Raw genomic sequence first — 21,091 nt, 5'->3', positions numbered from 1 at the left:
CTTACAGTACAAAAAGGTGAAGGTTTCAGAGTCGCCATCACAGTCTCCTGACCTTAATATTATTGAGACACTACGGAGATCTCAAACGTGCGGTTCATGCAAGATGACCAAAGACTTTGCATGACCTGGAGGCATTTTGCCATGATGAATGGGCAGCTATACCACCTGCTAGAATGTGGGGCCTCATAGACAACTATTACAAAAGGCCCGCATGCTGTCATTGACGCTAAATGGGTGAAATATTAAGAACAGTATTAAGAACTAAAGGTATGCAGATTTTTGAACAGGGGTTTTATTTTGTTTTATGATTGTGCCATTCTGTTATAATCTACTCTGCAGGTAGAGTCGGAGGACTTTAGGTCCTCGGATGGAGTAAAATATCTGCAATAGCTTGACCTCAGCTGATTTTTGCCACGGCAACTAGTAATTTAACAATATCACTGATTAAATCTGCCTAATTTTGTTCCTAATTTCAGATTGTAAAACATTCCAGATCTATGGATTATTTCCTAAAAGCACTGTAATTATTGTAGCATCTCCTACTTACCCTGTAGGATGGAGTTGAGTACATCTATTTTAAAGATTTGCTAAATTCCCTCAAAATAGAAACCTACAGAATATGCCTATATAAATACAGTTGACTACACCACAGGTAATCATGTTCCTGGATTGTCAAGCCATGTGATATATACTACAGATGTGAACAAACATGCCACATTTTCATATCACACTTTTGTATATTGCTGTATGGCTTCATGATTCCTGTGGTACGCTGGAGATACATAACAATAATGTTTGTATCAGTTTCAATGTGGCTACAATTGGAGGGAATACTGAAAGGACCATTTCCACAGAGTGAATGTATGTGAAATAACCATAACTAAAAGTATAATATAAGTTCTAAGAATTCACTTGTGTAACACAAGTATATTGCATCTTATTGCACCTAATTTATTATCGAGTCCCCAGGAAAAAGAACTGTTAATACTAAAACTCAGAAGGCTTAATTCCCCTGATATTCCATATAAACAAAGGTTTTAGTCGGAAACATTTTATTTGGTAAACGTATTTCTAGAGCAGGGCCCTGGTCCAGCGTTCCAGGAATTGTTAGTCCTTTTGTGTAATTAAGGGTGTAGTGAAATATAAGATCCTTTTGTTATTCGCTTTTACATGGTTTGAAGTTAATATTTTTATTTGCACATGGCTAACAGCCTCTGAGTTGCTATTTATTCATTTCCTTTTGGCTTTGAATGTACGGATTATAGCCAGGGTGCATCATCCCAGAAGGTATCCGAGCGAGCCTCAGCAGTCCACATCCCTCTATATTTTTGTGCCAGAAATGTGTCTACACCAGAGCAGCCAGGCGTTACAGGTTCGGAAGAAGAGAGAGAAGGCAAAATTATACAGAAGTGTCCTGGGTTAATATGAACTGGGATGGGAGAAATGATTACAGAGATGAAACTGGAACTACTGTCAATTATGGAAGAGACAAAAGATGGAAAAGGGGTTAAGAGTTTTTAGAAATAGGCTTGTGCAGTAGGAAACGAGAAGGGGCCTGACTGGCAACGTGGAAACATTTTTAGGAGTAAATATTATCACCCTAGGTAATGTTTGCTGTTGATCTTTCGTTTGTGGGTATGCGAGTATGTGCTTGATTCACATAATAATTGTGGACTTATGTGAAGAAAGTTTTTAATTTAACAAGTAATTTAAGAGGAATATGCTGCTGCATGCTATTTCAAGAGAAGTTCAGAATATATTTGTCCCCATAAGGTTATTAACAAAACTATGAACACACATAAGCAAAGCATAGCTCCAGTGTTTTAATACAGATACACGTGTCCCAGTGAACCCCCTAAAATACTGATGCATGTAAGTAATCTATGTAATGACTTTCATTGGAAAGAAATGTACTTACTGTAAAAGAAAAGCTGCAGCTACAAATCTTTCCCGCCTCCGTGGTCCGATGTTTCCCTCCATTGATTGGCTGCTCAAAGCAGCCCATCAGCAGCAGGAAAGATTCCTATTGAAATCAATGGGAGCACATCGGGTATATTCCCACAGGGGTCTCATTGGACCACCACCTGGAATGTTTGCAGAGCCAGTGTTTAGTGAGTTTATTACATGTGGGAAAATGTGTTAGCTCAAACACATCTCCTGCACAGAATAAAGCTAGGGGGCACACACCGACTACTATTAGAACTGCTAGTTGCTGCCATTAGCAAGTTGCTACAACAGAATCTCAAGGGTCATATTTGTAAGGCTCAGGGTCAGTTTACTTACTGATGACCCACCTTGCTTTCTTGAGTGGAAGATAATGGATTCTATCAGTTCCCAGTATATGGCTGGAGATTGCATGACACTGCTTTTGCATATATGCAAATAGTTACCTGAATTCCAATGTCAGAGATCCCCATACATTCTGATACAGCGAGTTCTTTTATTTTGCTGTTAGCACCAAGGGCAGCCAATCCCTATAAGAAATAAACAATACAGTAACCAGTGATGTACAATGCGGCCGAAGTCCAAATTCTGTGCTACACGTTCCATTGTCATAAAAAGTTGGAAAGCCCAAATAAATTGAAATACGTACTGTTCTGGATATTAAAAGTATCATTTTCTAAAGGCCTAACTTTTTGAGGTCTTCTCACTAAAGGGAACGCTGTCAATAGTTATGGTTGCAACGCTCACTTCACTATTTATTATAAAGTGTCACGTATAGTGAAGTCAATGGATTGAAACCACAACTCTCCTGCAAAGTCACTTTCCCATTAATGCATAAACCCATTTCTAACAATTGTACTGGCACTGAAGGGGTTAAATTGTCCCTGTGTATGTTTTTTGATGTTTGTTTCGGTTTTGATTTGCATGAGATAAAATGCACATACCGTACATTAAAACTTAACAAAGAAATCAGGAGAGTCAGCTGTGTGCCCCCATTTTTTTTTTAATATCAAATGTTTTCCCTGGGAGGTAGGTAAAAAGTTACTGCTGACTTTATCTAAAACCTTAAACTACACTTAAACACACTAGATGTTTAACAGAGCTTACAGATAACTTTTTATGTAATAGTGATTTTTATGTACTAGTGATATTTATAAATATGTACAAAGTGGTTGCCATACCTAAGCAATGTTTCAAGTCTTAATACATTTGTTGTAAAACTAATATGTTAACTCACATTTCTATTTACATGTAACGAATTATACATTACATCTCAATTTTACAAAGCAATTCATTTCTGGGAAAGAAGTGAAAACATTATCAGTGCAGTGATCACATAGTCTGAAAAAGGATTGTTTGTCGAGTCCAACCTTTCCAAGAGATTCCTGTAAGCTGCTCTTAAACTCATGCCAAATCCATCCAGCCGGATTCATCCGTAGATTAACCATTTTTCAAATTAAGCACATGAAGGAAAACTAACCCTTCTAGTACTGGATGCTAAATTGCTGAAAAAGTTAATGTTGGTTCTGATAGAAAGGTGTCAGAACACAAAGCGCATCGCAGTTTGTTGCATATGGGGCTGTGTAGCCGCAGACCAGTCAAGGTGTCCATGCTGACCCCTGCTCACTGCCGAAAGCACCTACAATGGGCATGAGAGCATAAGACCTGGACCACAGAGCAACGGAAGAAGGTGGCCTGGTCTGATGAATAGTTTTCTTTTACACCAAGTGGATGGCCGGGTCCATAAGGTTATGGCTCAAGAGATGGTCACACAGCTCCTCCATCATGCCTGCGGCTCTCCTGTAAAGCTGCTGTTCATCGGACTCTAATAAGGTCAGTATAGACAGCCAGCAGCCCCCCTTAGGCAATGCAAAGTGCTGTTTTAATAACCTATTTATATAGCCTTTTCCTGCCTTTTGCACAACGTGAGCCTGTCACAAGGCACACCCACAGGCAAAACATGAGCGCAAGCTGATTAATATATATATATATATATATATATATATATTAGGGCTGCAACTAACGATTATTTTAATAATCGATTAGTTGGTCGATAATTTTTTCGAGTAATCGATTAATTGGATAAAAAAATGCAATTTTTTTTCAATTTCAAATAATGTAATAAAAAACGTACAATTTACACTTTCATCTCTTTATCCTCTCTCTATTCACCTTCTTTTTTTACTGACATAATAAAAGCTACAAGAACCCAAACACAGTGTTTCTCAAACTAGGTTTCAATACAAAGTTATTAGTAAATATTAATTCATATGTTAACTATTTTTCATATTTAATAAAAACTATGAGAAAAAAGCCTTGTTTAAATTTTCTTTTATTTACCAAACTGCCCCCAGTTATGCACATCTGACCCCCAGCTTGCCACTCTGCCCCATATATGCCTTATACCTCTTATATGCCAGATTCCACTGTGCCCCCTGATATGGCACTGTGCCCCCGATATGCCTTATACTCCTTATATGCCAGTGATATGCAACTGAGCCCCCTGATATACCTTTTACCCCCAGGTATGTTTTATGCCCCCCTGATATGCCTAATATCGATATGCCTTATACCCCCTATATGCCACTGAGCCCCCTGATATACCTTTTACCCCAGATATGTTTTATGCCCCCCTGATATGCCTAATATCGATATGCCTTATGCCCCCTATATGCCATTGAGCCCCCTGATATACCTTTTACCCCCAGATATGTTTTATGCCCCCCTGATATGCCTAATATCGATATGCCTTATACCCCCTATATGCCCTGAAATTCATAATACCATAATACACCAATATAACTCACCCACACACCACTCTGGCTCCTCCCCCCTCCCATACACCACTCTGGCTCCTCCCCCTCCCATACACCACTCTGGCTCCTCCCCATCCCATACACCACTCTGGCTCCTCCCCCTCCCATACACCACTCTGGCTCCTCCCCCTCCCATACTCCACTCTGCCTCCTCCCCCCTCCCATACACCACTCTGCCTCCTCCCCCCTCCCATACACCACTCTGCCTCCTCCCCCTCCCATACATCACTTTGCCTCCATCCCCCTCCCATACTCCACTCTGCCTCCTCCCCCCTCCCATACTCCACTCTGCCTCCTGTCAGCAACGGAGGTTCACAAGACACCAGGGAGCCGGGTAGAGAGGCAGAGTGGTGTATGGGAGTGGTGTATGATTCTCTGTCAGCCGGTGGGGGTCTGCATGATGCGCACAGACAGCCTCCGTTACTGCCCTTCACTTACGCTGAGGCTTCTATGAAGCTGCAGTGAAAGTGCCTGTCAGTAACGGAGCCGGGTAGAAAGGCAGAGCGGTGTATGGGAGGGGGGGAGGAGTCAGAGGGGTGTATGGGAGGGGGGAGAGAGACGGAAGTGAGAGACCGGCCGACAGTGAGGGGAATCCAGGTCCCCTGCAGCGTTGCGGGGGATCTGGATTCCAGTGTTATAATCCGATCTCTGTTTGAGGTCGGATTATATCAAGAGAGGAGTTTTTCAGAGCATTTGCTCTGAAAAAAACCTCTTTTTATAATCGATAAAAATCGATTAATCGATAATGAAAATCGTTGACAACGATTTTCATCATTGATTATTATCGATTTTATCGATTAGTTCTTTCAGCCCTAATATATATATATATATATACATATATATATATATATATATATATAATATAACATTTGAACTTAGGAAGCCTACCTAATACAACATTGCTGACCTTTACCTGACCGCTTCGTATCCCCACAACCACCTGCAGGCCTGTACAATTGGTATCAGGGCTTTGCAGGGCTTTGCCTCCCATATTGTCTCCATTGCAACTTAAAAACAAGCAAGTAAGAACAAGCTATGGTTTTAATAAAATAACTGATGACAAACTAATTTCTCTGTTCCTTGCATGTGGATCAGGAACTGTACCTTATGTTCTCCTTGATGTGTAACGCATTATCTGTGATCCAGATGTGAATGCCCTATCATGCCGTATGCAAAAATATTACTTCTGGCAGAATAATAGACATGGAATATCCTTAAAACAACTCTCTCCTTTGATTGTAATCTTGTCCCCTGGTAACATACAGGGGGTATGCATATGGGCGTCAGCAGAAACTTTTCCAAGGGAATGTGTAGATTTAAAACAAAGCGGATAATTATTCCCCCTATCCTACATTCATTCACCCACTCTCCCCTGTCATGTAAATGTTCCTCTTTTCAATTAATACTTTAAATTACCCTATTGCGAATGATTGCTTCCATGCAACTTCAAACTGCCGAGGGTCTGGAGGCAGAGTTGATGTTGGAGTCCTCTGTGAATTCTCTAGTAAGGGGAAAGTGCTTTGAATATTCCCAGTCAGCCATACAGCTCTCTGCTTCTGTGAGTTCCATTGCAACACTATGCATTTTGGTGGACCACACCAGGCGCGGAACTGAAGATGGAATAGACTCCTTCACCATGGTGGGTCTTGAGGGGCAGCTTGGGGGACTCACTCAGATCAGGCCTTACTAAATGTACCACAAATTCCAAGTTATTTTGCCCCTGTTGTTAAGCTACTGATCCATTTTTGTGATTCCTAGTTTCAGCAGTTTGTATGAGTGGTGGGTAGAGGATTGAAGCGAAGACAATATCATAACAGGGAATATATATGCTAGTTCTAATTTTCACACACATACCTCAGCTTTCACAACATATAACACTCCCTTACTTTTAAACTAAACATATCCACAACAATTACACTGTCTGAAAAACAAAAGCTAAATGGCTAGTTTTAATACATTAATTTAGTTTGGGGTTTGTGGTAAAAAAATTATATGATTGAATAAGAAAGTCTGTCTCTAAAAATGAGTGGAAACTAAGACTCATGACATTAGATACATCAATTAGTAAGAAAAGAATCTGTCAACTATGCATTTGTATAGTCCTAATATGTGTATATATATATATATATATATATATATACATATATATATACATACATACATACATATATACACACTTGTTTTAAGAAATCAGAATTATCCTTTATTGTACATCTTGTTTTTTTGTAACGTAAAACCTTACCGATCTTGGATCTAAAAGTAAACTTAATTATAGTGTTATAGGAAAGTGTGGGTTTGAAGGATATGATCATATTCAGAAGTATGTGCTGTGTCATAAAGGGATCACTGTACAGTTATGTCCTGCTAGCAGTATGGTTTTATTATTATTCCAAAGCAAAGACCAGCAGCAAAACCACTCTCTTCTTAAATCTTCCTTTACTGTATTATGCATCTGCCAACAAGCGTCATTCTATGGTGAGCTGGCCCTGGAGCCTATTTTAGACAGTTGTGTATAAGCAGAATTAGGCAAACAACCCCAAGAGTGATCACCCCAGCCTCTAACTTCCCTTTGCATATTTGGAGTCAATGCTTCGAGACTTATTCACTGACTTTCATCATTGTGTGAGTAGAAGAGCCTCCTTCCTCCTAGCATCACTTTCGTCCAAAAGAAACCGAGTGGTGGTATTCTTGACAAGCGAGGAACTAAAATATGAACTGCGCCCTGTTAAATGTGTTGTGTGTCGCCAGTCTACCAAGATCTAAATTATTAGTTGTAGAAAATGTACTGAATGAAAAGAAATTTTATTTTTTTTGTCTAAAAAAGATACAGCCTACTACCTGTAAGGCAACACTAGCCATGTCCCTGTGCAGGAGCCTGGACACGTTTTCGTATATAACAAATCCACTAAAACATAGTATACAGATGATCTACATCAAGTAGACAAAACATTGCTAAACCCAAGCCCTATTCAGGAGAACCTGTTTGATTATATGGATGAAGTAGGTGTCTTCCTATAAGTGCTATAATAAATGGGTTTTGTAATCTGGCCATTTTCATGGGAAGGGTGGGTATTTAAGTAAATTATACATAGAGTCAAACATTAATATTCAGATCAGATAATGAAAGCACACTCTTACAACAGCGCATTGGTTATTGGAGATATTCTGGTTTATATATCTAAATACTCAATAGCCTCTGAAAGCTCACAGGATCAAAGAATGTGTCATCGTGCCTGTCTCTGTAAGGTTTCACTTCCATGAAAAGAACACATTTGCAGTTCATGGGTTTACACACTCCCCCACAGAAAAACAATAATAAACAATTTGTTTATATTTATTGTTGTTTGTGCGCTGGTAACTTTATGGCTCACCTGGTCTGTGATGCTGGTTCCAGACAGATCAATGGAGATGAGCGAAGCCATGTTCCCCAGGAGCTCAATGCCAGAATCTGTCACGTTTTCACAGAAACGAAGGCTCAAGAACGTCAGGTTATGGCATCTAAAGAGAAAGCAACATGTTCCTTAGAAACAACATAATGCATATCTATGTTTTAAACAAATAACAAAAAACAAGAGCATAATTTTAGCAGATTAATTCTACAAACTTTACCAAGTTTACCATGATTCCAGCTAAGGGTAGATCAAGAATACACACTAAGTTCAAGTGCATCAAGTTTCAAGGGCATCACAAAGCTCATGGCTTGTAGGAAAACATTTCTTTCCTACAATTCTGGAGCTTTTTCTCATACAAGGGACAATAACACTATTGAGTCAGTGACTGGAAGGTCCCACTCCAGGAGAAATTTCTGCAGCTTTTTTTTTACATCTTGCACTTTGCAAAGCAAGTTCCCACTGCTTCAGTTAACTGAATGTCCAAAGATCTTTACAAATGTTATAATAGCTGAGTCTCTTCTTCTTTTCATAGAGTTCCCAGGTATGTGCATAAACCTACACAAATGCAGCCACTCATGCACTCATATAGAGACATCCTCACATAAAGACACAGAGTTCTGTGCCCATGGACCAAAGTTCCAACTTGCAGAGTATCTCTGTTCCTGTGTCTGCAGGCTGGGGGTTTTGAGTTTTGACACAATAACTCTGAGCCTTTCCTTTTTGTTTTCAAGCAGAAAGCCATGCAACTTCCACTCTTGTACTGTTGTATCTACAAAAGTAGTTTCTTAGTGGTTGATCCTGTCATGTGACAGAAGTCTGCCATGTCTGATCATACTCCAGCAATGAGGTGTGTGTCCCTACAAATACCCCCGCTGCAGGCCATTCCCTTCCTCCTCAGGGCAGCCAAACCCACTGAAGGCTACCTGGGGCTATTGATATTTATATTGAAATTAGGTCTAATTTTTTTGAACTATTTTGCCAACACTAATGGTATTTATCTTGGTATAATTTTATTATTTAGTTTCATATCCTCAACAACTTTCACAACACATAACATAGTACATGGGGTATGTCAAGCTCAAAGTGACAATGAAATAATGCCACTATTCTAATTTCTGATTGATGCTTTTTTAAATTAACGATTGAATGGAGAAATCAGTGAGATTTATGATGCAACACGGACAATCAAACACTTATAAGAGGCAGCTAATGCTCAGTTGGTTTTGAAATGGCATTCAATTTACTGGTATAACAAAGGCTATTTCTATCAACTATAAAAGGAATTAGAAATATAAAAGTTTAAAGTACTGGCAATGTGACTCAAAAAGCAAAAAAAAAACATTAAAAACCTTTTTAACAAAACATGGTCTATTAATTTTTTAGGCAATTTCTGAGCCAGCATATGCACTGTTGGCAGGAAAACCAATTAGCTCATGTTCATTAATGTGTATTCCAGGAAGATCACACACCAGCAGAATCACAACCCAAAACTGGGATATCAGTTCTGATAGCACTGCAGAAACTATAGCACAAAGTTTCCCACCCAAGGAATTGAATCACATCTGAGCTGTACATCGTTTTAAGAAAAAAAGAGTATTCCATTAAGGCTGATCTGAATAGAAGCTATATTTTACAACATCCTTCTGCTATCCTTATTCTCTGTAATGTTTCTGGTGTAATAGCAGCATAAAGCAATACCCTTCAGAACCAGTTCATTATCCAGTGCAAATTAATGCTAAGGATCAAAGCATGCTTCACAGCAAAGAACGGTTTATAGAAATGCTGTAGAGGGATACATTAAATCTACCGTGAAGCAGAAAGATAAAGTTATACATGGAGTGTTTTGGAGGGCCGTTCTATAATATATGTTTAATAAATATGAAGAAATGAGGAAACACAGTTACATTCTGAAATCAATAAAATGAATATTTACGCACACTAAAACAAATATTCAAAATACTGAATAGTGAATTTACATGCCTTTGTAAATTTATTGTATTTATTTCAGCGATGACTCCCAAAATATTATTTTCCAGTTAGATTTAAGCAAGGAGGGCAAAACATGCCTCAATGCTTTAATGTATGTAAGGGTTTTATTCAATCGATCATTTGCTGAGGGGTATAATAACATTAAATATGTGAAATATTTATTGTGGATTGAGTTGGCTTCACATTTAACTTTAACGGGGAGAATCGCTGGATGTCGTATATCTTGATTTTTCCAAAGCATTTGATACGGTGCCACATAAAAGGCTGGTACATAAAATGAGAATGCTTGGGCTGGGGGAGAATGTGTGTATGTGGGTAAGTAAATGGCTCAGTGATAGGAAACAGAGGGTGGTTATTAATGGTACATACTCTGAGTGGGTGACTGTTACTAGTGGGGTACCACAGGGGTCAGTTTTGGGTCCTATTCTTTTTAATATATTTATTAATGACCTTGTAGAGGGATTGTATAGTAAAGTATCAATCTTTGCAGACGATACTAAGCTCTGTAGCGTGGTTAACACAATAGAGGACAGTGCACGATTACAAATGGATCTGCATAGGTTGGAGGCTTGGGCTGGGATGTGGCAGATGAGGTTCAACACGGATAAATGTAAGGTTATGCACATGGGGAAGAAAAATCCAGGCTGGGAATATGTATTAAATGGGAAAACACTGGGGACGACTGACATGGAAAAGGACTTAGGAGTCTTGGTTAACAGTAAATTTACCTGTAGCGACCAGTGTCGGGCAGCTGCTGCTAAGGCAAATAAAATCATGGGGTGCATCAAAAGGGGCATGGATGCCCATGACAAGGAAATAATTCTACCATTGTACAAGTCACTAGTCAGACCACACATGGAATACTGTGTACAGTACTGGGCACCAGTGTACAAGAAAGATATAGTGGAACTGGAGAGGGTTCAAAGACGGGCAACCAGAGTAATAAGGGGAATGGAAGGACTGCAGTACCCAGAAAGATTATCAGAATTAGGGTTATTTAGTTTGGAGAAAAGACGGCTTAGGGGGGACTTAATAACTATGTATAAATATATAAGGGGGCAGTACAGAAATCACTCCCAGGACCTATTTATACCCAGGACTGTATCTATAACAAGGGGACATCCTCTACGGCTGGAGGAAAGAAGGTTTCTACACCAGCACAGACGGGGGTTCTTTACAGTAAGAGCGGTGAGACTATGGAACTCTCTGCCAGAGGAAGTGGTAATGGTAAACTCAATAAAAGAGTTTAAAAGGAGCCTGGACGTGTTTCTTGAAAGCAATAATATCACAAGTTATGGATAGTAGATTAATAGGGACAGAACGTTGATCCAGGGATTAATTCTGATTGCCATATTTGGAGTCGGGAAGGAATTTTCCCCCTGGTATGGGGCAATTGGCATCTGCTTCATAAGGGTTTTTTGCCTTCCTCTGGATCAACACGGTAGGGACACAATATGTATATATGTTGAACTTGATGGACTTTGGTCTTTTTTCAACCTTATGAACTATGTTACTATGTTACTATGTAAAGGACCCAATCAAGGGCTTGCCCATACGCATCTGGTCACCCTATATTATTGGCATTGGTACCACACAAACAGAAGCTCAGGATCCATTCCTTTATCTGACATGTCATCCATCTCCCCTTACTCCATACCTTATGCTTCTCTTTACCCTCTAGAGTGTAAGCTTGTGAGCAAAACTCTCTTTATCTAATGTATCGGTTTGTCTCAGTCTGTCTACTCTAGTTTTGTCATACACTTGACATGTATTTACTATAAGACATGCTGCGTAAACTGTGGGCACTATATAAATAGAGGATTATAATAAAATGGTTTATCTATCCTCTATTCATAACAACTGCCTTACTAGCATATCTTGTGTGTGTCCTGCAAGAAAGTAATAGTGTTAACATCTCACTTAGAATATAGCACTTGTCGGATAGTCACGTGACATCAAAATATTCATTTTCTATACACTAGGCCCTATAGAGTATGTTCATGCACCACTACCTCAGCGTTAACACAAAAACCATTGAGCTTCTGTATCCTTTCTATAGATGCATATGGTTGACTGTTTGCAAAAGATTCATTAAAATAATACAGACGATTTCCTTACTTTTGGGCTATTCTCAGAAGAGATAAATCACTGACACGTAGACAGTTAGTCAGATTTAACTCTTGGATCTTAGCACCTGATGGTCCTTCTAGAATTTGTCGGACACCTGGATCGCTGATCCTAAAATAAAGCATGCAGGTGTATGAAACATGATGGAGAGCTTTACAATAACGTTACGTCTAACAAGCTTATTGTTATTGCACAAAACAAAGCCAATGAGGAAATCATGCTTCTAAGTTACAAACTGGTACTTCAATAAGAAGTGAAGAATGGATGTATAACGTATAACAATAACTATTTCACTGTGTCTCGAGTGCTACAGCCCGACAGCGTATTGTTCAATGTATGTTCTATCCGCTTGGTGGTATGTTTTATTATAGTTGTTGCATGAGAAAACGGATTTAAAAACTTTCCAAGAGTTTTAAAATGCTAACACTGCAGTTTTTTTTAAGTTCCATTGATTATCATATTATTTTGCTTAGTATTACTAAGTGGCTCTAAAAGGCATTGGGTTTATGAATATGAGGTAGGCATATTCCCTATCGCCGTGCTTTCATTTACAAGTCCCATGCAGAGGACAATGCCTTTTGATCATATTGTTATTAAAATAGACAATAATTATTACTTTTGTTCTGCAAGTATCACAATTAGTAAAATAATTCTCTTTTTACGCTATACATTGTTATTAAGGCATAAAGCCATGTTAGCTAAATATGATAAATATTTCAAGTCTTTTCCTTCATGTCTGCTTTATGTCACAGTTACTTTAAACAGGAAACAGAACACCCAATGTGATGAAACTGGCTACATGCCAACGTCATATGCTATAGCAATGTACAATCCAGAGGAATTCAAGTGAGAATAAGCACATTTTACTTTTTATTGTATTTATAATATATTGCATGGATAAAAAGTGGATAGTATCCTGAACAGTGTAAGCCTTAGTCACTTACCTTATGCAGTCAGCAACGTTTAATACAGTAATATTCTTCAGTGTTGCTACTGCCTTTAGGGAGGCATCAGTAATTTTCTGACAATCGGCTAGATAAATGTGATTCAGATTGGGACACGATTTGCTAAGCGCCTTGATGCTTGCATCAGTAATCCTGTTGTTTCCTGCAACAATAAACTGCGATGTTAAACTAAATAACACAAAGGCAGCAAACGGGAAATAAAGTATAGTCTCTGACCTTCAATTCGGAGTTTTACAAGTTTTCTTCCCTGTGCGAGTACTTTAAAGGCTGCATCGGAAAGATGCGGGGAACTCAGAAGAGAGACCGATGTAATGCACTGACATTTTTCAAGAAGAGCCTTGAAAAGAATAAGTCATGTCAAATATAACACTGCACGCGGCATGTTCATTTATAAGCAATCAGTGTTTATTTATTTATTTATAGAATGCAAGAAAACTATACCACATTCATTCAAGAGAGTGCCTTATTCCGGAAAAATAGAGAGATGTATTAAACTGCTTTTAAAATGAATGCTTTCACATTAAGGTTCTCTATGTTACTACAGTCTTTGAGTGTATGACTTATACAACTCTAAAAAAACATGGTTACTGTATCAAATATTGATTTTACAAAGTAGTAACAGATTCTGCACCACAATTAAAATGAAGGATGAATAGAGTTTTAACAATAACGTTAAAGGGACAGTTTAATGCCCCAAACTGCCTTACTGGCAATGAATGTACATGAAATGTATATTAAGGTACATGGTAAGAACTTTAATAGACGCTTATGACTTTATTTTAACAAAAATAAAAAAACTATTGGAAACACTCCAATCCAGAGCTTACAGTCTCATGCATGTTTAAAATTCCCACACTGTATTAGCCTCTGCCATCAGCTGGGAGGCAGTTCCACTTATCTACACCCCTCTATGTCCGGCTATTAAAACTAATATACTTTCTATGTGACATGAATGAATTTGGTCTTTTCCACATAGATTGATGGATACAGTTTCTGATTATTCAGTTGTTCTGTTCACTACACTGTTTTGCAGTGTAGCTTTTAGCAATGAAGTTTGTAAAGCTCAACATATCTTGCAAAAGGGAGTGAACATGAATACTTCTCATTATTTATTTGCTTGGTCGAACCATGAAGGGTCATGTCACTTAAATTCCTTTTGGAATCTAGTATATTTGCATTGTCCGCAGTGTCACGTGCTTGGATCTTCACATTCACAAACATGATTGCGTTCCTTTCTCTATAAGACCTCAGGAGGATACTGTCTCACCTCGGCTGCTTTCTGAACGGATGTTCACTGACAAACACTGCGTGTTGAGTCTACGTTATTGAGTATGTATCCCCAACGTCCTTTTTTCCTCAAATAAAAGTATGTACAGAGCGAGGTTGTGCTCTTAACAGTAGACCATTACATTTATTGGAGTGAGTCATTTTACTTCCAAATGCATTCTATTGGAGATTCTATTTTTACTGTTACATTAAACGCTGTGATTTGTTTCAAGCAAATATCAGGAAGCCTGTATGGGAAGAACTCCCATATAGACAAAAACAAGGATACATTCAATTGTGCACAGAAAGGAAAGCATTCCAGATCCTTCACAAGATTAAGCAATGAATATATATATATATAATGTTAAAAAAAAAAAACCTTACTTGGCGCCTAGTCAAGGTTGGAGATACTGGACAAGAAGACACCATCTATCTAACGGCAGAGGAAACGATTTACTGGAAAGCAGCTATATTGAAGTGTAGTTAATGAAGTGGGTTTGCTATTTTAATAGGCTTTAAGCTCACAGAGTCATCTTCTTCTTACACAGGAACAGTTCATCCTTCTTGCAGGACAAAACGGAAGGACTTATGTTTTCCTAAAGGCCAGGATCATAGTTATCCAACTCTCTGGTGGACGACACGCTCTTACAGAAACCACCTTCCTTTACAAAGAGACTTCTACCAGGAATGCAGGTGGTGACTTTGGGTGGAACTAACCAGACCACACTTCATTTGCTTTTCAAATACTCAGATAATGTAAGGAGATGTTACACGGACAGGCTGATGGTTTTTAGATAGTTCTGTAGCCGAACCAAATAAAATAGGGATTTCAGATGCATTGAGTTTACCGTTGTGTTATAAGAAAGCTTCTGGCACAGATATAAGTAAATGAATCACTCAGAGAACAGAGCTCAATCACACAGGATGGACCACAAGGCATTTGAATACAGGACTTTCATAAGTTAACAAATCAACTTATTTTTAGAAACTGGTATTCCGTCACTTTACACTAAATCTGTGGATAAACTTTGATATTACAGAACCATGCGATAATCATTTTCTATCATTTGAAAGATCGTTTAACCTTTAAATCAAAGCAATAAAGTTGTAGTCATCGACATGGTATCTATGAATCTACATTAATCTACATACATAAAACATCTTCAACTATTTCTAGAAAAAAATATTCTCTGTATTTTCTCCAGATGTGCACAATATGTAAGAATCTGGACTGGATGATAACACAGGTCTCTTGATATGTCCTAAAAACCAGAGATACTCCATTAAACGACATATATTTTTGCAAAAGATGAATAGGGTATAAATCCCCTCGGAGTCAATGAACTGTGATTCGATACCAGCCAGAAGCCCTTAGGAGGTGGAATTTACAATGGAAACAGCAGCTATAGATCACTGGCCAGTGTCAGTGACATCTTCTCTTTGGGGGACCGGTACTTTCGTCATACTCACTAAAATGCAGTTGTCTGTCAGCGTAAACATATCATTTATTTTCAACTGTTGAAGAGAACTACATCCAGCAGCTATGAATCTGAATCCCTCCACAGATATCTGAGGATAAAGAGAATGAAAGATTTGTAACATTTGAAACAAAACATAACATACATTTTATGCATAGTAACACAAGTGATTATCAATAATAAAATATGTTTATAAAATTATTAATTACACTGTTTTTACACTGTTGTTTATTTATTACACCATCTTGCAATGGCAAAACCCGATGCAGGAAGGGGTCATTTTTTGGAAATTTACTATAGACTATAAACCTTTTTTCATTATGTTCATATATCAGTGAAATGCTTTACTTTCGTAGAAGCAAACTTTATTTTAAACAATGAGAAAAATCGGGAGTATACATTCGATTGTTTTGTCTAATGTTCTTCATTTTCAAACTTCTGTTAGTGGCCAAAAACAATTCCCTACCAATGAGGCACTTTAACATGTGTTCCAAGTGCATAAGAGGATTTATGATCCCGGTGCAAAGTGATTGAATCACTGTAGCAACTAATGGAATCGGGCTACCTACCACTGGGTCTATGATGATAGGACCACTTTTCTAACGTTGGGCCGGAGTAACTTTTTACCTACAACCCATGCAGCGGACAGTGATCTCTGCATTGTGCAAGGGGAATAATAAACCATAAGGAGAGGAACGGAGGCAAGAGGAGGAAGTATCCACTTGTAGGAGTCAGCGGAGATACATACATAAACCAACAGTTCTTCAATGTAAAGTTGACTGATTGGATGTAGTAGACACTTAAGTTTTTATATATGCAGAATTATGGACATTAAATGAAGCATGAAAATAAAATGCACACTATATGACCATGGAATTACTATACTAGCTCACTAAAATATTTTGTTCCACTCTTTCACACACTAAAGTCACAGTTTTAATGTTTTGTTTATTTCTGGTGATCTGCATCTAGACCTTCAAAAACAGGATTTCGTTAATTGTAAGTAATTTCAAACTGCATTAAACTGGTACTCATGGGGCTAATGTGGTCTTTCCTTAATGTACTTCATCTAACGGAAAAAAACTTGTTCTGTCCATTCCCTGGAACCACATTGCTTGCATTACATATGCATCTGATGAGCTATTTCGCTTAAAAGTCCCTGCAGACTTCACAATTTTGTTAAGGATTATGTGCTGCACTACAGCGAACATGCAGCCAACAACAACACATCAGTGTGTCATACTGAAAATATAGAAAAGATGATAAAAGGTTTTGTCAGCCAGGAGGGTATTTTTCCAAAGAAAATATTGTTGCCTCCAGGAAACTCTGTTGCTAATTTATCCCTGGCACCTAGTATTCACAATTTAATTGATTGATAGTGGTTATTTATTAACATTATCCGTTAATGGTCTAATTTACTGACTTAGTGACATTAGTGCAGCAGTGCACAAATTAATAATTTCAAACATGGATATACAGTATTTGTACATTACTACATGATATTATTGCACATAGGGTAATAAATCTGTAATGTCTATGTCAAGAATAATTGTGCACTGTTTTACTTTCAAGCCATTTAAAATTTATGATAATTGCCCTTTAACAAAATAAAATTTGGTCAACAAATGCTGTATGTATTAGGAAAAATAAAGTAAGCCATGTTTATGTATGAAAAACCCACCTTATGTATATATGATGGGGAAGGGTATCTTAACATCCTTTTCTCCAGATTTGCATTATTCTGATTGTTCCTTATGATTATACACTCTATGACCAAAAGTATATGGATTCCCCTCATAATTATTGAGTTTAGGTGCTTTAGCCACACCCATGGTGGTGTATAAAATCAAGAACATAGGCAGCCATCTCTCTAGACAAACGTTGCCAGTAGAATGGATCATACTGAAGAGGTGCAGTCATACGATGCCACCTTTGCCACAAGCCAGTTTGTGAAATTTCTGCCCTGCAACATTTGCCCAATGCTATTATTGTGAAGTGAGCCTAGGAGTGACAACAGTTCAGCCACGAAGTGGCAGACCACACACACTCAGAGCGGACTGCTTGGTGCTGAAGTGTGTGGCCAGTAAAAACTCCCTATCCTCTGAAGCATCACACTCTACAGAGCTCCAAATTGCCCCTGGAAGCAACATCACCACAAGCCCTGTCCATCAGGAGCTTCATGAAATGATCTTCCACGGCTGAAGATCACTATGCCCAATGCGAATTGTGAGCTGGAGTGGTGTAAGTCACACTGCCACTGGACTCTATAGAAGTGGAAACATGTTCTCTGGAATAATAAATAACACTTCACTATCTGATGAAGTCTGATGGATGAATCTGCGTTTGGTGGATGACAGGGGAATGCTGCCCTCCAGAATGCATAGTGCCCACAGTTTGGTAGAGCAGAGATAATGGTTTGGGGGTGTTCTTCAGGGTTTTGGCTATGTCCCCTTACTTCAAGTAAATGGTAAAGCTTTTAAACAACTGGATGCTTCCAACTTTGTGGCCCCAGTTTGGGGAAGGTATTTTCCTGTTCCAGCATCACTGTGCCCTTGTCCGCAAAGCAAGATCCATAAAGACAAGGTTTGACAAGTTTGGCGTGGAGGAACTAGAGTGGCCACACAGAGTCCTCAACTTAACCCCACTTAACACCTTTGGGATGAATTGTAACGTCGATTGCGAACCATGCCTTCTCGTCCAGCTAAAAGAGCATTTGTGAGGGCAGATACTCAAGTTGAATAGGCACAAATTTCCACAGATACACTACAAAATCATGTGCAAAGCCTTTTCAAAAAAGTGGAGGTTGTTATAGCTGCAAAAGGGGGACCGCCTCCATATGAATTCCCAAAGTTTTGGAATACAACAAACTCATATACTGTAGCTGTTATGATCGGGTATATATTTTTGGTGATAGAGTGTATTATCCCTTTCTTAAGGATAAGTTGCAGGTAGATGAGGAGAAGGGAGAGAACTTCAGGTGATTTATAACACGCTCTGGTTGAAAGCTCTGGTTCTACTTCAGCACATGAAGTATTTGTAGAATTAAATCGAATTAGAAATTGTTTTAATTAACAGATATGCCCACTCTTGGGGTCTAACGATCAACATGTATTGAAGATCACTATACAAATTCCAAACATAACTTGTAGAAAACTGTCCATACAACAAATTAACAAATTACTCGACTTCATACATATTTTACAGCCTAGCAGATTTAGGTCATTATCTCTGCAAAAATATAGCTTTGGGATTCTACAGCTTGTAGAATGAAATGCACTTTGTTAATGATATGCGATGACAAGCAATACTAGCAATTGTCATATGGCACTTTAGTGAATTTAACACTTTTTTCCAATTTTGTTTTTGCCAAGAGTTTAGTAGCACCATTTTGTCATACCACTTTGACCAGTGTACATACCAATACTACCTGGATCTAGTAGAGGCAGCTAGGGGAGGACAGGAGACAGAAATCTCAGTAAAATGCATTTAGAGTACATGTTAAAAGGACTACAACATGCATTAAAAACATAAAAGCGGAATTTTGGGGACCAGATTGATCCTTTTAAACTTTCAAGCCATATTCAATTCATTAAGATTGAGAAGAGGGCCCACTTTATCTAATGTATCCATTTGTCTTAGTCTGTCATTTGTGGTTTTGTGATACTATTTGAATGTATCTACTGAAACAGAAACAGCATTGAAACATTGATACATTTCTGGCATGAAAACCAGACCCTCTTAAAAAAATGTCCATGGTCTTCTGACAATACATGGAACATTGATATATTTCAAGCAAGCACTTCAATGGGAAAAAATGTGGCTACCATCAGGCCCATCAATTTGTCTATTAGTTAACAATCAATGGATTTAAAAACATATATTTCAAACACAATAAAATGGTTTGAAATGTAAACCTTAACTGCTGGTACTTAGTTATACAAATTAAGATAAGGGCTACAGCATCACTAATCCTTAGAAGGAGAGCATGTGTATGTATCTGGGTATGTGGGGGACAGTGTGTGTATATGTGATGGAGAGTATGTATATTTATGCAGGAGACAACATAAGTGAGAATCCATGTGTGTGTATATAAAATATAATATACATGCTTATATATAATACAGTATATAGGTATATATTTGCATCCTTTAAGGATTCTAGAATGTTTAAACTATAACACAAGTCAGATTTGTTCTTGTTCATAATTAAGCTTGCGAGCAGGGCCTTCTTGACCTAATGTGTTGTTTTTACCCTTTGAATTTAAAGAGTTCTGTGTAAATGTTGGCGCTATATAAAAGGTAATGATGATGATAATACTTTTATGCCATTTTGTATGCTTTAATCAGATTGTATACATACATACTTTAATTTAGCTGACCTTCTGGATAGCTATGTTTTACCATATAACCAGATATCAAGAAATAAATATTTATTACATGTTCATGAAAACAGACCACAACAGAGCATATAGTGTTCTGTTTGAAATTAAATATGTTCAAAGACAGCTGATGTGCATGATGCATCCAGCAAATTATTTACATCAAAAAGCCAAGCACGAAATGCAGCCTTTTCAGAACCCCAGACAAAAAAATACAATAACTGTTGCATTGTACAACATTTTTCACTGTCTCATTATAAAAGCAACGCTAAAGATTTCAATGCATAAATGTACACAATAAATAAACCAGAACCTCAAGCACTAAACTTCTTGCTTACTAATAAACTACTGGATTATGTGGCTGTCAAATAATAAGACAGTAAGCATTTGTCTGCATGTGTCTTCTATGTGTAAAGTAAAGAGGTAGATGATAACTGGTGATTGATGTCAGGACTTTCCTTCTCCCATGAATATCAAACAATTGCAAACAAGATGCAGGTTTATCCCCCCAAAAAATTAAATATATCTGTGCCACGATTATTGCCATACTTTTAGTCAATACTTTGTGCTACCTCCCTTTGCCAAGATAACAGCTGTGAGTCTTCTCCTATAATGCCTGGTGAGTTTGGAGAATACATGGCAAGGGATCTGAGACTATTCCCGCATACTGAATCTCTCTGGATCCTTCAAATTCCGAGGTAGACGCAGGTGGACTCTCCTCTTCAGTTCACCCTAC

General features: G+C 38.1%; 1 protein-coding gene across 1 annotated transcript in view; it reads right to left on the bottom strand.

Annotated features, from left to right (window-relative positions):
* Nucleotides 1–21,091, bottom strand: part of FBXL13 (F-box and leucine rich repeat protein 13) — a 60,315-nt gene that overhangs the window by 6,212 nt on the left and 33,012 nt on the right. Inside the window, exons 13-18 of the mRNA XM_053464272.1 lie at nucleotides 15,970–16,068; nucleotides 13,450–13,570; nucleotides 13,213–13,375; nucleotides 12,260–12,379; nucleotides 8,132–8,258; nucleotides 2,391–2,474 (exon numbers count right to left, since the gene is read on the bottom strand). Coding sequence (XP_053320247.1) covers nucleotides 2,391–2,474; nucleotides 8,132–8,258; nucleotides 12,260–12,379; nucleotides 13,213–13,375; nucleotides 13,450–13,570; nucleotides 15,970–16,068 — 714 coding nt within the window. The remainder of the gene's footprint in view (nucleotides 1–2,390; nucleotides 2,475–8,131; nucleotides 8,259–12,259; nucleotides 12,380–13,212; nucleotides 13,376–13,449; nucleotides 13,571–15,969; nucleotides 16,069–21,091) is intronic.

Source organism: Spea bombifrons, chromosome 4, assembly GCF_027358695.1.
Source record: "Spea bombifrons isolate aSpeBom1 chromosome 4, aSpeBom1.2.pri, whole genome shotgun sequence".
In the NCBI taxonomy this organism is placed as follows: Eukaryota; Metazoa; Chordata; class Amphibia; order Anura; family Pelobatidae; genus Spea; species Spea bombifrons.
This window is presented reverse-complemented; position numbering and strand designations above follow the sequence as displayed.